Raw genomic sequence first — 25526 nt, forward strand, 5'->3', positions numbered from 1 at the left:
AGCAGCGGGGTGACATGTTGGCAATACCCTGCCCCAGTGAGTAGTCTTGCCACTGCATTTTGCACTAGCTGCAGCTTCCGGACCAACCTCAAGGGCAGCCCCACATAGAGGGCATTACAGTAATCCAGCCTGGAGGTTACCAGTGCGTGGACAACAGTGGTCAGGCTATCCCGGTCCAGAAACGGCTGCAGCTGTCTCACCAGCCGAAGCTGGTAAAAGGCACTCCTAGCCACTGAGGTCACCTGGGCCTCTAGCGACAAAGATGGATCCAGGAGCACCCCCAGGCTACGGACCTGCTCTTTCAGAGGGAGTACAACCCGTCCAAAGCAGGCTACTGACCAATTATCCGAACTCGGGAACCACAAACCCACAGCGCCTCCGTCTTGCTAGGATTCAGGCTCAGTTTATTGGCCCTCATCCAGCCCTTACGGCTCTTCTGTACTGCTTGTATATGCGTTGATATAGTCACCGCCCTCAGGGAAATTTCAGTATAAGATGCTTTCCAAATAAGCTTACATTCTTTTTACAGCAGATGGTTCGCTTATTAATATTATTGTCAGGATCAATTAAAGACACTACATGTCACAACCTTCTTTCTTTCCTTATCTGATGGGTTTATTGACTTCTTGGAGTTTGTAGCTGCAATAAATCTGGTTATACAAGGAAAAATGGAACAAAAATTGAAATGGTATTTTAAACTACATGACGCTGATGGAAATTGAACTGACAAAAAAGGCACTTCTCCTTCAAATCTATGCGGATAGAAGAGATTGAAGACATGCTCCCATTGGCTCATCAGCTGAAGAGCAGATGGGAGGGTGCCTTCAAACACCCCCTTCTGCATTTCAGACCTCTGCACTCTCTGATCTACCCATCAGCTAATTGATGGATGAGAGCACACCTTCAAATGCCCGCCCTCACCAGTCACATCAGCTGGTGGGTAGGTTGGTATGGTGTGGAGAAAAAAAGGGCTTCAATTGAAGTAGTTCCTTTTGTAAAAGGACAAACTAGAACAGGATGAACTTGGAACTGGTTTTTTTTTTATGAACTTTCCAAACATTGATTAAAAATGTCAAAGTAGTACTAAACATTTCCTCTGCAAGTTGCAGCCCTGACCAGTCAACAGCAGAGCACACCTGTTCACTCTGCTAGCAGAAGAGTCCATCCATCTGAAATGAATGGTGCTGAGGCATGGCTTACGAATGCATGTGTGATCAAGCTAGTGAAGGGAAGTATAATGCATTGTTTTTGTGACTGGAGGCTATCCTTACTGAGAATATATTTTGGAGCACAATATATTGGCACGGAAATAGCCTTGGTCACCCTGTATGATGCCCTCTGTCGGGAGAGACAGGGGGAGTGTGACTCTGTTGATTCTCCTTGATCTCTCAGCAGCTTTCGATACCATCAACCATGGTATCCTTCTGGGAAGACTGGTTGAGTTGGGAGTGGGAGCGACTGCATGGCAATGGCTCCGCTCCTACTTGGCGGGTTGGCTCCAGAAGGTGGTGCTTGGGGAACATTGCTTGGCCCTGTGGACTCTCCAGTATGGGGTTCCAAAGGGGTCAGTTCTGTCCTCCATGCTGTTCAATCTACATGAAACTTTTGGGTGCAGTCATCCGGAGTTTTGGAGTGCATTGCCATCAGTATGCTGATGACATGCAGCTCTATTTTTCCTTTTCATCTTCTTCAGTTGAGGCTGACAATGTGCTGAACCAATGTCTGGCTGCGACAATGGACTGGATGAGGGCTAATAAACTGAGGCTCAATCCAGACAAGACTGAGATGCTGCTAGTGAGTAGTTCTTCTGATCGGATGGTGGATGTCCAACCTGTCCTGGATGGGGTTGCAGTCCCTCTGAAGGAGCAGGTTCTCCTAGAATCATCTCTGTCACTTGAGGCTCAGGTAGCCTCGGTGACACAGAGTACCTTCTACCAACTTTGGTTGGTGGCTCAGCTATGCCCCTATCTGGACAGGGATAACCTGGCTTCAGTTGTCCATGCTCTGGTAACCTCCAAGTTAGATTACTGCAATGTGCTCTGGGGGGGCTACCTTTGAAGACGGTTTGGAAACTTCAGCTTGTGCAAAATGCAGCAGCCAGATTGGTAACATATAAAACTGATTCTGGCCCACTTGTATTGGCTGCCTGTATGTTTCTGAGCTCAATTCAAGGTGCTGGTTTTAACCTATAAAGCCTTACACGGCTTACTACCGTAATACCTGTTGGAACGCCTCTCCTGACACGAACCCACCGGTACACTACACTCAACATCCAAGGCCCTCCTCCGGGTGCCTCCTCCGAGGGAAGCTGGGAGTCTGACAACAAGGGAGAGGGCCTTTTCAGTGGTGGCCCCCAAATTATGGAATGATCTGTCTGACGAGGTGTGCCTGGCACCAACACTGTTATCTTTTGGGCACCAGGTCAAGAACTTTCCTCTTCTCTCAGGCATTTTAGCATGTGTTTTAAATGGTTTTTAAGTACGTGCTTTTAAACTTGTATATTTGTTCTTATGTTTAAATAGTTGTAAACCTCCCAGAGAGCTTCAGCTATGGGGCGGTATACAAATGTAATCAATTATATATATTCCCATGTTATTTAACTTCCAGAGGAGGACCCGTTAGTTCATTACAGCAAAACCAAGTCTTGTAGCATCCAAAAGACTAAAAGATCTGCCACACTGAAAATATTAATCAATACAGCAATGTCAGGGTGCCGGTGTTATCACAAATTACTGCTATTGGGAACTGTTACTGTGTTTATTTTGCGTATAAATAACCTTTAATTGAATAGCCGCAGTCAATGCTTTTTGCATTTCATTAACATTTGAGTTTCCTGTTGATATCCCCCCCTACCTCCACGTGTAGAGAACTGTCTAGGGCAGATAAAGTGGATTCTAGTCCAGAAAAGCATATGCCACAATAAATGTGTTAATTACTGCCACAAGACCCTTTGATCTTTATGTACAGTCCACATGAATAACTAACTTCAAACTGGCAAAAGTAAGCTACTACTCGATTATTGCTTCCTTATTTCTCCCTCAAAAACCAACAACATGCCTTTCTCCTCTTACTCTATATACCCTCACCTAAGGAAAGCTGAATAATGAACCGTCTCCTCTCTTTTTCCCTCGCCATATGTTCTACAGCTCCCCAGCGTCTCTTTGGAGGCGTGGTAATGCGAGAGCACCTCGATCAGCCGTCCAATAGCCATTCTCACGCGGTTTCCGCTGCTTTCCGGATTCGTACCGTACCCTAACCTCTCCTTTGTCCTCGATTTATGAGCTCAATAGAAAGCCAGCTCAGGGACAGCTTAGGGTTTTGAGAGAGTTAGAAAGACGGGAACCGGTCCTTACGGATGCCAGCCAATGAAACAGAACTATTCTGTTCCGCTCTCTGATTGGACGATTTTCATAAAACGACGGGAGAAGCATCCTATCCAATTACAGGACTCGAAACACGCTCTTGCGGGACTGGTGCGGCGGTGAATTTGAACTGGGGGGCGGACGTGGGAGGTCCTTTTCTGTCTCTTTCGGAGTGATTGGAAGCACCCAATGCCTGTTCTCAGGCGGGGGTGCACAGAGCGGATCAAGAAGACATACGAGATGGGGGGAGCAAGAAGATGAAGGTGGGGGAGTGAGAGAGGAAACGGGCGCTGCCCCCATGAACCCCCGAGGAAGAGGAAAAGACGGCGACAGCAGCATCAACATGGACCGGCGCTTCAGGCACAGCAGCCTCCGCTTCGCCTCTGCCATGAGCAGCATTGTAGAAAAGGTGAGCCCAACAAGCGTTGCGCGGCGAAGGGCTCGGAGTGGTTTAGTGGGCCGAAGGAGCTGCTCCGGGAGGGGCGAGGATCACGGGCTTTTCCAAAGGGCAAAGGCCCCGGCAGGCACCTCCGACGCCGGGCTCCTCCTCGGCCTTTTTCCTCCCCTCTGACGTAGCTTTGTTGGAAAGACCCACGCTCAAAATATCAACCAGATAACGTCACTGGAGAATTTTTAGTAAATGTAATAAAATTTCTTTTTTTAGGGTTTTGTCTCTTCTTTTTCTTTCTTTCAGGGTTCCTGTCACTTTAATGTCTGACGACTATTCATTTATTTTTTACATATATGCCCCGCCTTTTCTCCAAGGACGCTCAAAGCATGTGTTTTAAATTGTTTTTAATTTTTTTAATTGTGTTTTTAAATTTTTTTTTGTGTTTCAAAATTTGTATATTCGTTTTTATTTGTTTTTAATTGCTGTAAACCGCCCAGAGAGCTTCGGCTATGGGGCGGTATATAAATGCAATAAATAATTTTTTCCCTCCCAACAATCCTGTGAGGTAGATTAGGAGGATAGAAAGTGACTACCTGAGGGAAGCTGTTCTTGCTGAATGCAGCCGGTCATGCAGCTGTTAACGGTACAGAAGTGCTTTCCTGGGTTGGGAAAGAGGTGGTTACCTCTTGCTCTGTTTTGAGGTGACTGGTGACAAATTATTTGCAGAGAACGTTAATAAATAAATAAATGGTTGCTACTTTCTCTTTCGTGGCCTTAAATGATTGGGCATTAATAGGTCTGGAGTACAAATGGGGGGAAGGGGAGAATTAGAATAAGACAGAGGGATTATTATGCCTCAACCCTTGTTGCTGAGGAAATCACTTTTTCAAATAGTCTAGTCAGTGAACATGTAAACTGACACAGGGAGAGTTCCATCACAGTTGGTGATCCATAAAACTTTATAGAGGATATCTGTGAAAGTTACAGGACTAATCATGGCACCAGTCCACATGTTTGTTGTCTTGGAGAGGAATTTAGAATTATTACTGTTACTAGTATTTATTAGAATCTGGTTGTGTTAGTAGTCTAATATGCAAGCTGGTGGCTTTTGCCACAGTTACTATCTGTAAATTGTCAGCTTGCATATCTATGTATTCTGATGTAACCAGCCCACAGGTACATGCTTGTGAAATCACTATGAGTCAGAGCTTGGAAAAGTTACTATTTTTGAACTACAACTCCCATCAACCCCAGCCAGCATGGCCACTGGATTGGGCTGATGGGAGTTGTAGTTCAAAAAGTAACTTTTCCAAGCTCTGCTATGAGTGCCAGATATTGGAACAGAAGCAGGCTCCAAGAATGGAGAAATTGATGGAGAAATACCTTTTTATTGATCAGGGTCTTATAGCTGAAAGAATGAGCACCTAAGAATGAATGAAAAAGTGTGCTAAACAGAGGGTTTCATCTGACAGATGTTTAGTTTGATTTCTTACTTGCCTAGTTTTAGAGTAAGAAAGAATTCCATTGTAAATATATAGAATATATTTAAAAGCATTATGTATTTAACAGCCCCTCTTGTTTCTATAGCATGATGATCTTGACTTTCTATAAAAGTTTGATGAGGAGACGCATATATGGAAATGTTCTTCCAGGAGCCACAATTGCCTGAGACACCCATGAGTACCTTTCATGTATGCAACTCCCTTTTCAGACATTACAGAAAATGCCATAGCTGATTGCAGAAACGTGCAGTCCTTTTTTCTTTTTTCAAGAAAAGTGCCTTGAGTTGCTTTTGGAAATTGCCTGGACTTTGGCAAACCTCTTAACCCAAGCTGTGAGTGACAGCCAAAGAAGCTACCCACTGCTGATCATCAAAACATATAGGTCTTGTTTGCACATAAACAACAGTTAATGGTTATTTTGCTCCCACCCCCGCACTAGTGTGTAGGAGAAACAAGGCACGATCCCTGGCTTAATGGATCGTGGGGGATTATGCTTTGTTTGGAGTGAAAAAAGCCACAATCTGCAGCCAAGTTTTGATTTACTGATTGTGGTTTATTTGAATGAAACAAACCATAATATAACACTGAGCCAGGTATCATCGTTTGTTGTACCTGTGCGCTAGTGGGAAAAAGCAGAGTGGCCCGGACTGGTGTGTTAACTAATGCCACACAGTAGAAGGCAGTCTGGAAATGACACCCAAAAGTTTGTAGGAAGCCAGTGCATATAGTTGGAGCATTAATGCACAGTGGTACTTTTAGCAAGGTGGCGCAATAGGGAGATGGCTGTTAGTGTACAAAGCACAGTTTTGCAACTAGATCCACAAAGGTTGTCCACTGAAATAAGTATACTTCTGTGACAAATTGTTGTGTTTTTTTTTTAGGGATCATACATTCTAAATTATGTCTGGAAAAAACCCCAGACAATCCCATAATGTCCGGGTAGCTACTTTATTGTCTCAGATGCTGGACATTAAGCCTGTAGTACTAACCATCCTGCACACAGTAAATCTCACTGTTGACAAGGGGTAATACTTTGCTGCAGAGCACTTCAGCACAACTGATCTCTTATCTAAAAATTCTGACTCAAAATTATTTCTTTTACTTGGAAATTTCCCTGCCTTATATATTCTCTCTGCCTGCTTTCTTGTCTACTCTACTCTTACAGATTAAAATGGTATATAGGAGGGAGTGTTTTTGTGTACCATTGTACAAATTTAGTACATGAGCTTTATAGTCTCAATGAAGATAAATAGCAGGGACACAAGAGAGCCTTATTTAAATTTGCTTCAGTCAAATTTGGGAATACCACAGTGCAGCTGCATTAATGTAAAAACAAAAATGTTGGACGTCCAATCATAAATCTGCCATTTTGCATGTAATTTGGCCCTGTCAACCAGATGTCAACTAGACAGGAGTGAAGTAACTTGCAAATAGGCTGTGCCCTTGTTCTGATTAAATCAGCTCGGGCTAGCAGCTTAACTGGAGTTGTAATAGTGTAATATAAATCTTTAAAAAAACTTAATTTTTTCTAATCTCTAGCAGTGTGCTCATATGTAAAAAATTGTGTGTCTCTTTTAAATCTAGTACAACTTTCCCTTTGATGATGATGATATGGTCTCCATCAAATCATTGACTTATGATACACCTGAAGGTAAGACTGCTTTTATTAGTTACTATATTTTATTTTCCCTTTCATTTGAAAACAAAAAATATAGATGTGTGAAACCAATGTGGACATTGTGTCATAGTGAAATTTATTCAGTATGATGAACATACATCAAATTGCATTAAATTAAGTACTGAATGTGAACTTTGAGGTTTATTGTAACAGTGGCTGCACATAACAGAGTCTGCATGTCACAATAAGGTATGGTTAACTGTTTACTGTGAATAAGCAGATGATTATTTATTTCATTTGTTAGTGCCTAATATCAGTCTCTAGGTGACTTTCAACAGATTTAAAACATACACAAGTTTAAAACAAGAGCGATATATAAAAACACACACAAGCAATTAAACTCATCAATACATTAAAAGCCATACATAATCATCAATAAAAACTTAAAACCCATCAAATGACAAAAAGGAAGAACTAGGACAGCATACATCAAGGGCCAAAGGCCTGAGCAAAGAGGAAGGTCTTTGCCTGGCACCTAAAGATGGATAAGGAAGGTGCGAGGTGTGCCTCCCTGGGGACCGCATTCCACAGCTGGGGGGGGGGCACCATTGAAAAGGCCCATTCTTGTGTTTCCACCTTCTGAACCTTGTGTGGAGGGGCACATGTAGAAGGACCTCTGTGTCGTACGCAGAGTCCTGGTTGCTTCATACGGGGGAGAAGCAGTCCTTGAGATATTGAGGTCCTGAGCCATATAATGCTTTTTAGGTCAAAGCCAGCACTTTCTATTGAGCCCCAAAACTCATCAGTAGCCAGTGCAGGCATGCCAGAATTGGTGTTATATGTGTGGACTGACTTGCCCCATTTGAATATATGTGGCTGCCAAATTCTGCACCGGCTACAGTTTCTGAACCATCTTCAAAAGAAGCCCCACATATAACACATTGCAGTAATCTATCCTAGAGGTTACCAGAACATAGCCTAACTTGGGTTGTCTATCTCTGTCTAGATAGGGGCACAGCAGGGCCACCAGTTGTAACTGGTGGAAGGCACTCCACACCACTGTGGCTGCTTGAGCCTCAATCGACAGTAATATACCCAGGAGTACACCCAAGCTACATCCCTGCTCCTTCAGGGAATGTAACCCCATCTAGAGCGGGCTACAACCATCCATCCTGTCTAGAGAACCACCCGCTACAGTGTTTTAGTCTTGTCCGGATTAAGCTTCAGTTTATTGGCTCTCATCCAGTCCATTACCGAGGCAAGACACCGATTTAGCACATCCACTGCAAATGTAAAACAGAAGCAGAGCTGTGTGTCATCAGCATATTGCTGACAATGGATCTGGTCCGCAACCACACACTCAAGAACCTTGCCCCCAAAGGGGAGATTGGTAACTGGTCAATAATTATTTAAATTTTCTGGGTCCAGGGAGGGTTTCTTAGGGAGTGGTCTAACCACTGCCTCCTTTAAATAGGAAGAGACCACCCCCTCTCACAAGGAGGCATTAATCACCTCCCTGGCTCAGCTAACTTTCCCATCTGCTAGTTTTAATCAGCCATAAGGGGCAAGAGCAGAGGCAGTTGCCCAGACCAAACCAAGCACCTTGTCCATGTCCTTGAGCCTTACTAAACTCATCCAACACAACAGGACAAGGCAGTGTTCTGAACACCTCTTGAGGCTCATCAGCTATCACTGTGGAGTCACCAAATCAGCAGTGTGGCACTCAGAACTGTACTGAGTGCCACATGCCCCAGATATGAGCTTAGTATGCACTAGAAGGCCATCTTTTATTGTTGCAACACCAGCCTTCTGAAATCAGTAACCAACTGAAATTAGATAAGCAGCTGTTCCCTAAAGTGTGATCCAATCATTTTATGGAATAATCTGTATAATTGTAGAAATGTTTTTGCCTTTAGTTTACTGAATTTGTAAATCTTTTGTATTTTATCTTATTGTACACCATTTCAGTAACATTTGGTTGTGAAGTGGTTTATAAATCTGATAATAAATAAAATACACTGTAGTAAACAAGATGTATTGGAAAGGAATACCAAAAGACAGTCTTCCTATTATGATGTGCTTGTGTTGCAAAAACGTCTATTGTTGTTATTATTATTATTAATAATAATAATAATAAATTAAACTTCTGTCCCACCCTTCTTCCCAGAAGGAGCCTAGACACAACTATTTAGAGTGCAGTGCTTAACTGTTTCTTACAGATCCTTTTTATGACACATTGTCTTTGGCAGATCGATTTTAATGTACATGTAAGTCATCACCCTCCGTGGCGCAGAGTGGTAAGCGGCGGTAATGCAGCCGAAGCTCTGCTCACGGCCGGAGTTCGATTCCAACGGAAGGAGGAAGTCGAATCTCCGGTAAAAGGAGTCGAGGTCCACTCAGCCTTCCATCCATCTGTGGTCAGTAAAATGAGTAGCCGGCATATGCTGGGGGGTAAAGAAAGGCCGGGGAAGGAACTGGCAATCCCACCTCATATATACGGTCTGCCTAGTAAATGTCGCAAGATGTCACCCAAAGAGTCGGAAACGACTTGCACTATTAGTGCGGGGACACCTTTACCTTTTTTTAAGTCATCATGAAGCTAGGAATTCTATAGAGTAATGGATTACATTTTCTGTGCTATGTTTTTCCTATAAACCACGTTATTCTAGGGGAAGAAAAAAGAGGTTTTGCCCTGCTTCTGTCATGGGCCATGTTGGAGCTACTGCTAGAAGGCATAAGATTCTTTTTCTTCTAATTTCATTTTAATATTTCATCATGATGATGAAGAGGTAAGGGAAAGTGCTCATGCCTCTGGCTGATCACAGCTGAGCCAAGCTCTGATAACTCAGAATTCAGTGCAGTCCTTCCCATCAACACAAAGCTCATTTGAGCTCTGAGGACCCTAAGCCATTTATTGTGGTGCCAGTAAGGTTTGTTCAGATTTGAAACCAGCATCTGATGCTATCTGGTTTGAAGTCCAAGATCAAACCACAATTTTCTAGCTCGGCTCTAATAGGGAACTGATTTAACAAACCTCAGAAGTTTTTAATTGTGGAGCACAAGGGAATGGGACGAGTTGGAGCAAAATATGTGGGCACAAGGCTTGTTCCCAGTCTAATATTATGGTTTATTAGACAGAGAACTAGCCTCATTCAGTGAATTATTAGACTGAATTTGTTGCACCTAGAATGGTCTTAAAGCCATGTTTGGCTTTCTGCAGCTGAAAGGGAGGAAGCCATTGGTCCTGTCTAGTCCAGCAGTAGAAGATTAAAAAAAATCTTTGGGCCACTTCTGCTTGCTTACTATAAGAAAGAAGTGATCACAAATCCCCTTGCAGCTGTGGTGAATGAGCAGGAAAATGTGCCAGTCTTGTAGAAGGAAAAATTGTTTGCAGATTGGCATTTGCTTTTATTCCACCAAAAAGCTCTATCTAAATGATTGTTCCCAAGTTTCTGTCACACTTTCAGGTGGCCAAGAAACAGATATCTGAGTGAATTTATGAAGGCAGGAGCAGACTTTATGTTTGGTCATTGTGGCAGGAATCAGGTTTAGCTCTTGCTTCAATGGTGATACCAAGTGCATTCCTTTATGTTGCCTATATAACTGAATGGCTGCCATTCTCTGACAGAAGGGAAAGTGAAACACTGCATTTCAAGAAACTGTTGCAGTTACTTCCACTTTCAGAGATCACTGCACAAAACAAAGGCACATTGCAGACCAACATTGTACCTAGTGATCCTGTCAGCATACAGCCCTTCCTCCATGCACAACTTCCCCTATCATAATAAGAGCCATGGTTGAACGTTCTGTCATGCTCTAGATTGGCTGGTTAGTGCTATGCAAACAGGAAAATACTTAATTCTCAATTATAGGTTTCACCAGTGTCAGGGATCAAGCTTAATCCCCACTCCAGTGGTGCTCCTGATTTACTATGTTGCTTTCTTCCAAGTGAGTGTCATATGAGACAGTAATCAATGTACTTACTCAGAAATACATGGTTAGGCAGGGGTGGATTATCTTCTTCATGGTCATTTGCAGAATAACAGACCTAGATGCCATCTGTGTCCACACATCTAGTCCTGCAACACTATTGCAGGGCCTAATAATGTCATCCACAACATCAGGGATTCATTTACCTGTTCATCTTCTAATGTACTAGATGCTATAATCTGTCAGCAATATCATTCTGCATTTTACATAGGACAAATAGTCCACTCTCTCAAAAAAGGGATAAATTGAACTAAATCTGACATCAGAAATGGCAAAGCCAGTGGAGGAACATGTTAATCTTTTAGGACATAGGACACTCATTAAGAACCATTGTTCCTCTGGTGCAAAGGAAATTCAAAGAAACTGAAGCGTTCAACCACTGAGGAGGAGGAGGAGGAGTTTTTACTATTGATAATAATATTGATCCCACCCTTCCTCCCAAAGGAGCCCAGGACTCCAAACACCAAAAAGTAAAACAATTAAAAATAAGATAAAAACATATTTAAATCATTTAAAAATATTCAGAACATCTAAATTATGTTCTCCAATAAGTTCTTAATTATTGGAATATTTATAATCAAACTATGAGACTAGATGAGCCCTTCCCAACCTTTGGGCCCCCAGATATTTGCTGGACTACAGTTCCCATAATTCCTGACCATTGGCCATCCTGACTAGAGCTGATGGGAGTTATACAATATCTGGGGACCCAAAGGTTGGGAAAGGCTGAACTAGATCATTACTTGTTTAATTAAATCTTGGGGTTTTTTTAGGATTGGCCTTGCTGTACAGATATACCTCTATATATATATTATTTTGTTTACATTTATTTATTTATTGCCCACCCTTCACTATTAGGTCCCAGGGCATGTTACAAAAATTTAAAATACAGTATTCAAGATCTTAACACCCAAAAGAGTCTGTAGGGAAGGAGACAGTCTCTGAGATATTTGGGGCCTAAATTGTTTAAGGCTTTAAACACTAGTGTAAGCACCTTGAATTGGACCCTGAAACGAACTGGCAACCAATACAACTGTTTTAGAACAGGGATTATACGAGTTCTAAAAGCAACCCCAGCCAGTAATCTGGCTGCTGCATTTTGAACCAGTCGAATTTTCCCAGTCATCTTCAAGGGCATTGCAATAGAGCGCATTGCAATAATTTAATCTGGAAGTTACCAAAGCATGGAGTACTGTGGCCAAGTCATCTCTGTCCAAAAGGGGCTGTAGCTGGCAAACCAGCTAGAGCTGAAAATAGTCACTCCTAGTCACTTAGACTACCCAAGCCTCTAGTGACAATGTTGGATTGAGAAGTATCCCCAAGCGCTCCTCCCAGAGAAGTGCAACCTCATGCAGAACAGGCAATCTTTCCATCTCCTGGACTCGAGAACTTGGAACAGTAACACCTCTGTCTTTTCAGGATTCAGTTTCAGTTTGTTGGCCCCCTACCAGCCCATCAGTGCCTCCAGACACCTGTTGAGCACCTCAACCACTTCTGCCGATTCAGATGGAATAGAGAGGTAGAGCTTAGTGTCATCTGCATATTAGTGACACTTCACTACAAAACTCCTGATGACTGTTACTTGTGGCTTCATATAGATGTTAGACAGTGTCAGGGACAAGAAGGAACCTTGCAGGATATGGCAGGAAAATTGGTATCAAACAGAAACCTCCCATAACTACTTTCTAGACATGTCCCTGAAAATAGGAGCAGAACCACTGAAGTACAGTGCCCCCAACCCCTGCCTCCCTGAGCCATTCCAGAAGGATACTGTAGTCAATGGTATGAAAAGCCACCAAGAGATCAAGGAGAATGAGTAGGATTATACTCCCTCGATCTCTCTCTCTCTACAAATGTCATCAGCCGGGGTGACCAAGGCAGTTTCAGTGCTGTGACCAGACCTAAAGCCAGACTGAAATGAATCCAGATATTCAGTCTACTCCAAGCATGCCTGACATTGGACCGCCACTACCTTCTCAAGCACCTTGCTGGAAAAAGGGATATTTGCCACTGAGTGATAGTTATTTAACACTTCCGGGTCCAAGGAGGATTTCTTAAGGAGGGGACACAACACCGCCTCCAAGTTGGATGATACTGTCCCTCCTCCAGTGAAGCATTGATCACTCCCTGGACACAATTCTGGTCATAATGAAACAGATGTTGTGTATATATAAGGGTTATAATTTTTTTTAAAAAGTGTTGTTGTTTTTTTAAAAAATTAAAACATTAAGAACATCTAAAATATTTAATTCTACATCAACAGTTTCAATGCTATCACTTACGGACTGAACTGAGACAAAGGATTTTTAGCATGTATGTATATGTTAATTGGGTTATCAATGCCAGGATGTCATCAAAAACATTTTGTGTTACCGCTATTAAGTACACAGTTATCACTGTCTGTCCTTTCTGCATTTCATTTCTCTCTGACCTCAAATGGTGGTGCTTCTAGGATTCTGTCCTTTGATAATGGAGCAGCCACTTCTTTTCAAGGTTGTGCTCGATGCCACTTGCACAGGTTATACTTTTGAGTCGCTGTTTTCACCAACTGTCTCCCCTTATAATCTAGAAATTTTCTCTAATTTGTGTAAGTGTGTCTCTCAATCCAGCATGCATTAATCTTTCATGCTGATACATATCTGGAGCTCTGTGAACCTTTGCCTTGGTGGTAGTATCCATGGATGCTGCTGTTCTAAAGTGAGATTTGATTTTTGTAGTCTTCCACCTACACGCATCAAACCATCCTTGTCCAAGAATGGATTAAACTCTTGAGTCTCTTATTGGAATACCATGTGTCAGCTGTTTTAATAACTGCTCTAAATGTTTCTGCCTGAGTTCTCCCAATCTAGTATCTTTCAGCTCTGAGTATCTCCTCAGAAATCAGAGGACCTCACTGTTTGTGTTGTGGATTTCAGAGATTGTATATCTGTGGGTAGCAGATCCTCAGAGCTGCATCTGGTTTGCAAAGCCATCCGAAGACTTGCTTTGAGTTCTGGATCCCCTTTCATGGAATCTTCTTCTGGCAATGTGCACTGTGGCCATTCATCTTCAGACAGTGATAACCAGTAGGGCCCCTTCCACCAAAGATGACATTTCCAGAGGTCCTCTATATGTTGCCCTCTGGTAGGGAGATCAGTTGGATTCTCATCTCCTGCACAACTTAGAGGGTCAGTTAAGCCTTGAATCTCTGCCACTTGATTGGCTACAAAGGGCTTCCACTGTCTTACAGTGCTATGAATCCAGTGGAGGGTGATCACTGTATCAGGCTACATGTAGGCTTCTACACCTTCCATTTTTAGCACAGTTTTCAAGTAATTCACCAGTCTTGCTCCAGTCAATGCTCCCATTAATTCAAGCTGTGGAAGAGTCACTCTTTTTAGTGGAGCTACTCTTGGTTTGGAAGTTATCAAACTCACATCTGTCTCTCTATTTTCTGTTACATATTAGAGGTAGACCATTGCACTGTGTGCCTTTTCGCTGGCATCACAGAATGTATGCATCTGTACTCTTTATAGTGCACTCAAAGTACCCCGAAAATACCATCTTGGAATGCTCAGTTCTTGCAGATGTGGTAGTTCAAGACACCATCGGTTCCACTTGAGGGCTAGATCATTAGGTAATTCTTCATCCCATTTAATACCTTGTTCCCAAAGTGGTAGCCTTATCCTTCTGGATAACTGCATGATGAGAAAGATAGTAGACCACCTTGCCCATCTCAAATGCAGAACTATGGATGACTTCTTCAGCTATGCCCTTCTGAAGGTGCTCTTCAATGACATTGATGTACCTCTTAAAGAGCATCAGTTCCAAACTTCCGAGCTAACTGACTCTTCTCTTGGCTACAAGGAAGTTGTCTGGTAAGTCAGGGCAGTTGTACTTCATATCTCCCTTCTTTGTATTTTATGGGAGCCTCATATCTCTGGAGCATCTCTGTCACACTTTGTCTTCCCCTCCAGCTCTTCCATTATGCCAATTGATTCTAGTTCCCAGAAGGCTCTGCTGTTTGGAGATGAGGGATTCTTCCTCCGTTATGACTTGCAGTACTCCAGCCTTGGTAGCACTGGTGCCTAAGGTGAAGGTTGTAGTTGGACCTTGAACAGCCACTCCAATATAGTCTCGAGTACCACCAATTCATTTTCAAGATGTTCCACTCAGCCTGTCCCTGCCTTCCAATAATAATCTCCTCCAATCAGTACTTCTAGCTCTGGCCCATGGCCTTCTTTGGGAGAGGTTGCATCTGCCAGCTGGAGGCCTCTTGTTTCTGATTCTTGGTGCAGGCCATCTCCTGGGACCCTTACCATGGCACTGCATACTTGTGGCATTTTCAGGGCCTGCAGTTCAATCTTCTCTCTTTTCCCCAAGAGGCCTTGCAAGGCGACCTTAACTCTCTGTCTTTTGGTAGTCACTGGTGTCTTTACCCCAAAGGAGTGGATAGTTGGGGCCTCTTCTTCCACCACTGGGAGCTTTAGTGCCTTGGAGATATCTTCTTGTATAAATGTTCTTTGGCTTCCTCCATCTAGTAGACAGTGCAGTTTTCTTCCCAGCAGTCCTTTTGGCTGAAGCTTGCACAGGTTGCAGTAATACTGTGTTCTGTGGCTTTAAGTCTGGTGCAGATGGCGCTACTGAGGACATTATAGTGTCACCAGGAGTTGTGTTGGTGGGGTTCTCCTTGGCTTCTTGAGAACAAATTGACTTATGATGGCATTTTCCACAACTAGAGCAAATAATTCCCTTTGCTTTGCAGAATTTGGCCATGTGTCTTACCCCCAGACATTTGAAGCATCGGCCTTGTTTCTTCAGCTTCTCCTTTCTTTCTACAAGTGTCAGAGATGAGCAGTCACCTGCCCCGTGGTGAGGAGCATTGCAGAATATGCAGGCTGCTTCTGGAGTTATTGTGTTCAGTGCTACAGCAGATGGTGTAGAGAGCAATCCTTTCTTCTGCTCTGGATAACATTGTACTGACTTCTAGCTATACTTGAGGGGAGGTATCACTCTCACGTGGTTTAACTGTGTTCTTAGCCAGAACTGAGGTAAGCTCTCGACTCAAGTTTCCCTTTGGAGGAACTTTAGGACTCCTGGTAACTTCCATTCATCACTATTATCCCTATTTGGCTGAATTCCAGTGCTATATCTTCAGGAATCATTTCATCAGTATAGGACACAATAAATTACCATAGGTATGAGAGACAACCCCATGGACTCCAAAGTGTGTACTTGAGTCTCACAGGCATCATATAGGTGACGTGCAGCCTTTTTACTGGGTTCAGGCTTAGCATCATGTGGGCATTAATAATAAAATCCTTATGCCCAAATCTTTCCCTCAGGATTTTCAGAGATGCATTGTAATTTGCCTCTGATAGTGGCATGCCAACAATTGTACTGGCTGCTGCCCCACCTAGGAAGGAGTTTAAGTCATTCAACTTGTCTACCTTTGTCACCCTGGTGTTGTGAATGGAGGTTTCATATTGGCCCCAAAATCTCTGCCAGCAGCTAATGTCGCCATAGAATCTTTCAATCATCAGTTTGTTGAGCTTGACCATCAGCGGCTGTGGATCTGCCCTTGTTGCTGAAGAGGTACTTCTTGCATCTTCAGTGTTAATTGCTTGCATTGCATGAGTTTTCCCAGCTATAATGCGGCCTTTATAGCCCTGTGCTGTTTCACCTCTTCCTCTAATTCATCTAGATCAGTTATCCCAGCTTCTATGTCTTGGTCAAGCTCATTTAGAATATCTTCCTTTGCTATAAGCTGATTTATGCTTTCCTCAAGCAGAGCTACATCCAGTTTTCTGGCACATCTTATCTTTTGTAACAGTTTTGTTGTCAATGTTCTAATTACAGCCCTCTTGCGCCCTTGCCTTTCCAAAGCCTCAGCCATGTTCCCCTTTTCTTACCTTACAGTGCAGTCTGTCTTCTAATCTTTAAATCTTTCTCAGGTTTCAGCACCAAAAATATTGCAACAACTAAAGTCGTCTTAACAGGAATAATGGTTCTTGGAGCTTGACTTCTTTAATGCTGATCATATTTATTAATTGACAAATTGGCTTACAACAAAATTAAGCTTCTACAAACCGTGAGGCCAAGGAAGGGAGGGAAAACCTAGTGGCTTTCACAATATTCAGTAAGAGTTACATAAAAAGATACCCCTTTAGGCCTCTCCCTGTGTTACATCCAAACCCTTCTCTTTAAAGAGACAACAAAGAGTTTCAACAAGGTCCACAAGATTCTTGATGTTTGCTCTAAAGGCTAACCATGCTACTCCTCTATTAATCAGAAACGTGTATTGTTACAAACTTCAACAAGTGGCATTATTGTAATAATTCTTGTATCATTTCTAGGACCAAAAGTTTGGGGAGAAGAGCCAAGTGCTGAAATCATAGATAGACCTTATCAGGTATTGACTTTAAATGTTATAATGTTAACATAATCAAAATAGATTATTTGCTAGATTGTTAAATTTTGAAATTATTTAGTAACAGATTATTATTGATGTAGTGATTTGCATTTTTGTTCCCTTATGGCTGCTTTAAGTATATTTAGGTAAAAAGCAGCATGTCAATTTTAATAATAATATAGAAAATGTATAACTTGTAATAATTGTATTTTTATGTTTGCAGTTGCTGGGTAACATTTATTTTCTAAATTGTTGTGATAGTTCAAAAATCTAGAAATCTGTCGAAGAATACTCTTAAAGTTGTAACAATAGTACTTCTGAATTGTGTCTCATTGGCAACTTAAACTGAAGGAGCCCCACTGAAACAAGCCATGGATTCTGTTCAGGGTTTATGACTTGTATAAGTTGAAGAATATTAATTTCTCTCTTGCAGTTTTCTCTTTACCTCATATTTTGGACAGCTGGTAAAGCGGATAACAAAATGAACTAATCCAAATAACTAAAGCCCAATACAGGACTATTTATCATCTGCCCAGTAATACTTATTTGCATTGTTGTATATTGGTTTCTGTATTCCGTTTTAGCCCCAATGCTCTAATCGTTGCAGATGTTTGCCTGATGGGAAAACAACTTTTGTGGTCTTACCTGCAATCTGAATTGTTGATTCTTAAAGAAAAAAATCAATTGTATTTCAGAACAAGATTTTCACATTTTGTCTTGCTGAGCTTTCCAAAGATGCAAGAATATAATTTGCTTAATTCAATGCAGATGTATTCAATTCAGTATACTAAGACATATAAAAACAGTTATTTTCATCCCTAGTACTTTCCCCTTGTGACTGGAGTTTGGCAGATGTATGGGAATATACTAATCACATATATTCATGACATCCTGTTGATGCCCATATAAATGATCTACAAATTACAGTGCAAATCACATTATTTAGTAAATAGCAGTAAATAGCAGGAGTCATTGACAATTCGTGGGGGAAGAATTACTTTTTCCTTTCTACTTTCCAGATCACTATCTATACATGTGTTGACTAGACTAACAACAAAGTGTACCTAATTGTCTCCATGTTACACTGGCAGTTTACAGTCCTGCAGAGTGGATTGTTTTAAATCAAGTTTCCCATTGATCTTCTCTTTTCACATATTTCCTAAATAATACCATGCTGCTATTCTTTTTACAACTAGGTCTTGGATTTCTTCGTTGTGCTTTCCTTTTTTTTTTTACCTGTAGAAGGAATGTCTTTAAAATAATGCCATACAGGTTCTTTCTGACAGTCATCAACCATCACAGTTTGTGAAATTAAATATGGGAGTATAGGAACCTGCACACTGGACCATTTTGTCTTCTGTTCATCTCTCCAGTGTTGTTCCTTTCTTCTTCACTCTGCATTGGCCCGTCCAAGAACAAGATCACATCTCACACAAAAAATACAGCAATTAAAATTAAATGTTCATGACTGATAATTACTGGGTAAACTTGAGCAGCTTATTTTTATTGGGTGAAAATGCAGTGCCTGTGTCTAGTAGGTACAGTGTAAATCTTTATAACTGAGAAATGATCACATCAGTTCATTCGCAAAGAAATGCCCCCTTTAATCCAATGTTTCTGATAGAGGTGCTGATCCAGTTTACAAGCTATCTGTAGGGCCAAAATGCTTATATTCCTATTTTATATTAAACTGCTTATTCTTTAAGAAAATTGGTATGTATAAATTATTATTTTTTAAAAATATTTAGCAGTACTTAGAGCATAGTGAAGAACAGTCTGTACAAAGAGCTTGTGTTCAATGATCGGTCCCAATTAAAAAGTATAATTCAAGGGCACTGTCTGCCTCTAACTAGCAAATGTTAGGGATATGCATGGATTCCCAAGATTTGCCTTGCATCTGCGCATTGTCATCATCATTACTATTATTATTTCAATATATTGGTTACTACATAAACAGTCTGAGCAACTTACAAAATTTAGAACATAAAGCATAACAAAATCAGAAGAAAAAACCCAATACATTACAACAACAAAAATACAATAATCCATTGAACAGACCTAATAAAACAGCAGCATAAACATCAATACAAAATCATAATCTGTCAAATGTCTGGGAGAAGATAGAAGTTTTTACTGGTGCTGAAAAGCTATTCATGATGGTGCTAGGTAGACCCCAGTGTGGAGAACATTCTACAAACGAAGCTACAGGTGAAAGGGCCCTCTCCCTTGTCTTACTCTCTGAACCTTCCCCAGAGGGGGCATCTGGAGGAGCTTTAAAAAGTCCAGTTTGTTCCGTGTTGCTCTATGTTCTCTCTACTTTCATCTGTGTTTAAGGTTCTGAGTCACTCTAAGTAAAATGTAGCTCTGTGACCCCCATTCCCTATTATGGGGGATTTAAAAGTGGCTATAGCACTTTCCTCTGCTGGCCTAAGTGAATAACATTTAAAGGCTCAATAGCTCCTCCAGAATAGACTAAATCTGCCAAATGTAGAAAATGGATCCAGGGGTGTTTTGTGGATGAAGCAAAAGATATTTACTTTTCTCCATAATATCTAGGAGAGGAGAAGGAGACTTGTCTCTTGCTTTTAATTTAAAATAAGGCAGCCAAGTTTTGTGTAGTCTTGCTGATATGTTAATTTAAATTGCAGCTTCATACCAGCCTTTCCATTCCAGTGGTTGGTAGGATTTATATATCATGACCCTCTGCAAAATGCTGCCTGCAGAGTTCTGAAGAGCTGTGGGTGTTGGTGTTGGTTGTTGAAGCACAGCAATTAAGGATTTTTTTAAATTTAGATGAAACATAACTTTAAAAAAAAACTTTCTGCTGCCTTTCTTTCGCAAAAAAAAAAAAAAAGAATCCAATACCCTGCAGGCAGCATTCTGGACAGCTTCCCTACTTGCAAAGCCCATTGACCTGGAGAAACATAGAGAACTATGCAGGGGACAAAAGCATAGAAACAGAGTGATATGAGATATTGTGGGGGCTCTAATCCAACTCAGGATGGTGGTGGTTATTGACATTGCCCACTAAATCATCCCATTGTTTGGCACCCACACAGAAACAATGTATGCCCTAGCAATTCTATTCTATGTAACATTAGCTTAACTTCAAGCCATGCTTATTTCTGAATAAGAAGATATTTTAAAATAAAAAATACTTTCCATTCTTTTCAAAATGAAGGCACTGAATGTCCTTTTTTGTAAAACAAACAATTTAGATACACTGAAATTTTCCTGCTTCTTTTCAAATTACAGAATAATGTACAATGTCAGGAAAACAAAGGTAAGATAAATCTTGGAACTTTCTACAATACCGTTATCTTTAAATTGTGTAAAGATGTAACTTTTTAACTATTCCTAATGTCAAAAGGAAACGATCAAGTCTAAATCTGAGATAGCATTCTTTTCTAGAGACAGCTCTGAAAAAATACTGTAGCTTGCATATATCATAGCCAATAGTTGAGAATAAAAAAGATTAATTCTGCACAGGAAGATAGTACAAATAAATTGGACAAAAGAATCTGAAGTCGCTTTTTAAACAACAGATATATAATCTTTCTCTAATCTTGACTTACAAAGCGCTTACAAAGGGGAAATTAACATATAAAATCTGCAATTTTTATTGGATCTATGCTTAACTTCATCAGTGTACCGTTTCTTCATTTGCATATATTTGTTTCACTTGTATGAAACATATTTACCTGCTTTTCATTCTAAAACCCTTCAAGAGCCTTATATATTATAAAGCAGAACCTAACTGGTCCTTCTCACAAGCTATTCAGAAATGGTCGTTTGAGCTTAATTCTTTAATTTTTCAGGATTATTTTTTAAATGAATTGTGTGACTCACCCAAATATGTTTGTAGTAGTCACAAAAATTATTCTGAAAGGTGTCTGTGCATGCCAAACATTAGAAAAGCCTCTCCTTAAGACCTGTCAATAACTAGGTCTCATTAAATCCTAAGAAGAAAGTCTTATGCATGAACTACATGGAACTTTGAGACAGTTGATATATATTCTAGTGTTGGCATGATGTAACCTAGATGTTCCTGTATCATAACTCTTAATCTTATTTAACTACCGAACAGAATAAATTGAATATATATTCAACCTCTTTTGCTACACATATGTAGGTGTAAGACCTAGATTTCCAAAAAGTGCATTATGCCTGTGTAGTAAAACTGATTCCTGTGCCACAAACAACCATTTCCAGGATCATATCAACAATTTTCCCATTTGCTATATTCATCACAATAGTGGTGGCTATGGGTTGTATTGCTGTATTGCTCAGTTTAATTGGTGATTTATCCATAGAATTTGTAAAATTGGGAGGAAAGGGTTTAAATGAAAAAGAATTGTGGCTGGATTAAATACGTGGATTTGCTCTAATCCGCCAGTGAAGAGAGAACTTTTATCTTCAATTTTATAAAATCAGTTAATTCTTTTTAATTAAGAAATGGAGAGGCAGAAGACCTCTGACTTTGACAGTGAAGACTATGAAGATTATCAGGTATGTACCTGTAAATTTTTAAGGGGAGGCAATTGGATCTTTTTGGTTTCTTCTTCAGCCTGCAAATCTAGGACACATAATGGCAATCTGCAAGGAATGAACGTTTCTTCTTTCTCCAGCTGTTTGAGTTCCCTGCACAATACTAAAAGTATATATCTCTCCACAATCTTGCTTTATTGTGTTTTTCTCTGAGTTTTGCGAATAATCTCCGGCATACTTTTGTGTGGAAATATCGCATAGGCATTAGTTATCCATTTGCTTTTGCTTTTCTGTAATTGTATTTGAACAGGGTCTGTTCTGGGATCCTGCTCACAAGCATATTGAGGAAATATTGCAGTCGCATACAATACTTCACATAAACGTGATGATAGAGTTGCTTGAACCTGCTTCTCTATGTGCTTGTTACATTGTCAGAATCAGTTCTTCATTAAATCAAAAGTAAACTGTGTCCATGGTATCAGATGCTATCTTAAGATGCTGTCAGAGAGACACAGTAGCTTGCTGTTGTGATGCTTTCTCCTGCAACTACATGTGAGTTTTTATTCCTAATCTCACAGACCTCATGAGATTTGTAAAGTGATCTTCCCTGTTGAAGTGTAATCTTTGCATAACTTGTAGTACCACATGATTACTTGTTCCTGTGTTTTCTGGAGAGTTTATCTGACTGATGTCAGCAGCCATTTTTAGATTTTTCTAATGCTCTGTGTTTATAAAGCTTTTTGTATATCTGTTTGACTTCCGAAGGTTAATGGCTATTGGCTCAGGGCAGGGGTTATCAACCCTTTTTGGACCAGGAGGCACATTTTGAATTCTTAAGAATGTGCTGAGGATGCCAGTCACAAAACTGCTGCCATGGGGAATGTGATGTAACACAATATGGCTGCCATGGGGAGTATGGCATAGCCCAAATTAGAGGGAGTACAGTCATTCCAACTTCCCATCTAACCACCTTATGCTGATCCTGATTGTGGAGATGCAACTGTTAAAGGCATAACAACCTTGTTTTCCCCAATGCCAATCCTAAAGGAAAGCCTAGGCTGCCGTGCTGTACTCACATATTTTAAACACAAAAAGAGCTCTGAAGTAGACATGTATGCCATTATACTGTAAGTTAACTATGCAGTAGGGCCCTGCTTTTCGGTGCCCCGCTTTTCGGCGTTCTGTTAATACGGCGCCAGTGGGGTGATCAGCTGGAGAGGGGGGCTGGAGCTCCCCGCACTCCAGCTGATCGTGCCTGAGGAGGGAAAGATCAGCTGCAGCTCGCTACAGCCGATCTTCTCTTCTGGCACGATCAGCTCAAGCCGAGGAGAGGAAGATCAGCTGTAGCATGCTACAGCTGATCTTATCCTCCTCGGGGGCGGTCAGACTCATGCACTCCAGCTGATCGCACCCGAGGAGGGGAAGATCAGCTGCAGCTCGCTACAGCCTATCTTCTCTTCTGGCGCGATCAGACTCTGGCTGGATCTGATCGCGCCCGAGGAGGGGAAGATCTGATCTTCTTCTCCTGTGGTGCAATGAGCGAGTTAGGTTCCAGACCCCTGCACTACAGCTGATCTGCTTTTCAGCGGTTTTCGCTTTCCGGCGAGGGTCTGGAACCTAACCTGCCGTATGAATGGAGCCCTACTGTAAAGTGAATTCTTCCAGAATCAAGATACATCATAGTGCTTAAGTTTAAGCCAATTCACATTCTGTGTGTTATTATTAATCATACAGAATTTACTGTGCAGCAGGAGAGATGTCTGAGCCTCCTTGTGAAGTTTTCACATTTTACATTTGCCATTTGGAGATGGGTTTCTTTAACATCTTCCTGTACTTACTGTGTAGTAGTATTTACAGAAAATAACTTCTAGGGACTACTTGATCTCAGATGAACACACACACACACCGTAGGAAAGATGCATCCTTGCTAGGTAAAAAGGAAGGGTAAACTACAGAGATTCTATGATTACACAGAAAAAAGATAGAAGCAGGAAAACTGTGCTAATGGGAAGAGTAAAACGAAAGCTCTTTAGGACCTGAGAAATACCTCTTGCCTGTTGTCCAAATAGCTCACTTATCATAGTTCTGACTTCACTTAGAAGGGTATTTGCACATTTTGCTTCATAACTTTCTAGGAGGGCTAGAGGTTTACTTTTTCTTAAAAAAAGAAAAGAGAAAGCTCAGAGTCTGGGGCCCCTTCCGGGGGGTGCTAACAATTCCCCTTCATGGGTGCCATAGCACCAGGTTGCCGGCTCCCAGCCCAGGGTCATTTAAAAAGCTTTTTAGCTGAATGGGAATTTGAACCTGGGTCTCCCTAGTTCTTCTTTGATACTGTAACCACTATACCACACCGGCTTACAGTGTGCTCTTTCGTGTGTTCAAATACCAATGAACTAGACAAAATTTCTGCTTTCCTGCAACACATCTTATTGTGCAAGCAAAATATTTATAATAACACTTAGCACTTATATAGCATTTTAGAGTACTCTGAGGACATATCTTCTCAGGGTAACGCATTAAAACAACCTTTGGAAAGGTTGGAAAGGATGATATGCCTAAGGCCACCTTAGTCCAGCTGAGCTGGACTTCTTGGCTGTCATTCTTAGTCTTTACCTTATACCAGATCTTATTTCAGATAGACATTGTATGTAATCTAGAATGCTTCTGTTCGAGGCTTGGAAGTTTCACATTGCTCCCACAAGAGGTGATGATAGCCACCAAGAGTATTAAACAAATTCAGGGAAGACTGCACTTTCATTGGCTGCTTGCCATGATGGCAGTGCTATGCCTCCACGGTCGGTGTGCTTCTGAATATTAGTTACTGAAATTGCACTGGGGAGAGTGCTCTTGTTCTTAGGTCCTGCTGGTGGGCTTCCCATGGGCATCTGGTTGACCGCTGTGAGAACAGGATGCTGGACTAGATGGGCCATTGGCCTGATCCTGCAGGCTCTTATGTTCTTTTGCTCATTCTGTTCTGTGTCATTCATTGGCATTGATATGGGTAGTTATACATACACACAGCTAGTAGCTGGAGCTTTTTCCATTTAACTTCTTTAAAATCATGACCAAGTTCAAAATATGAGGTAAAATAATTTGCAGTCAGAAATTGCCTACCAATTACAATTTTAAGTACAAATAATTGCAAGTAATATTAAATTACTTGCCCAAATTGGCAAGGTGGTGGGAGCAGGTAAATGCATGGTATATTTTAAAAATGCTTGAATAAATAGTTGGGAGCAACAGATGTATCACACAATGTTAGACTGTTGACAGCCATAGCTGATACAGATTTCTATGGATAAATGCTAGCACAGTATCAAATGTGTAAATCAAGTAAATATGTAAGTGTAAGAACCAAAACTTGAAAATTCCCCCATACTGTAATTATACGTCCTATTTTCCCTATACTGTTACTAATACTAATACAACGCAGTAACCCCTTCCTTTTTTCTATGTAGCTCCCTTGGCTCTAATATTAAAGTTGTTAACTAGGCCAAATTTAGGTCACCTGGTATTTATGGGGGTTTTTTTGTTTTTGTTTTTTGCAATTAAAAGTCATCTGAGGAAGAACAGTTCATGAACTCGTGTGGAGAGAGTCAACTTGATACAGGTAAGGCAAGCCTGGTGGGAAAACTTGTAACTTGAAACATTTATTTATAGGACTAATCTAAGCAGTCTTGGCTATAGATAACACTTGAGGAAGCTGATCAAATACATTTTAAAATTATTATACACAGCCTAGCAATGATTGTGCTACATACTTTGTCCTGCTACCCCGGAGGAA

General features: G+C 41.1%; 1 protein-coding gene across 2 annotated transcripts in view; it reads left to right on the forward strand.

The window, feature by feature from the left end:
* The first annotated feature begins 3331 nt into the window (after positions 1–3331).
* The window catches only part of HJURP (Holliday junction recognition protein), a 37146-nt gene continuing 14951 nt past the window's right edge, over positions 3332–25526 (forward strand). The window contains exons 1-6 of one of the 2 annotated variants that reach the window (XM_061628106.1): positions 3332–3771; positions 6840–6906; positions 17199–17254; positions 20510–20537; positions 21708–21763; positions 25298–25352. In XM_061628106.1, the coding sequence (XP_061484090.1) occupies positions 3661–3771; positions 6840–6906; positions 17199–17254; positions 20510–20537; positions 21708–21763; positions 25298–25352 (373 nt within the window). In that variant the 5' untranslated portion in view covers positions 3332–3660. The remainder of the gene's footprint in view (positions 3772–6839; positions 6907–17198; positions 17255–20509; positions 20538–21707; positions 21764–25297; positions 25353–25526) is intronic. The other variant, XM_061628105.1, reaches the window with a different exon arrangement.

This window comes from Rhineura floridana, chromosome 5, assembly GCF_030035675.1.
Source record: "Rhineura floridana isolate rRhiFlo1 chromosome 5, rRhiFlo1.hap2, whole genome shotgun sequence".
NCBI classification, from domain to species: Eukaryota; Metazoa; Chordata; class Lepidosauria; order Squamata; family Rhineuridae; genus Rhineura; species Rhineura floridana.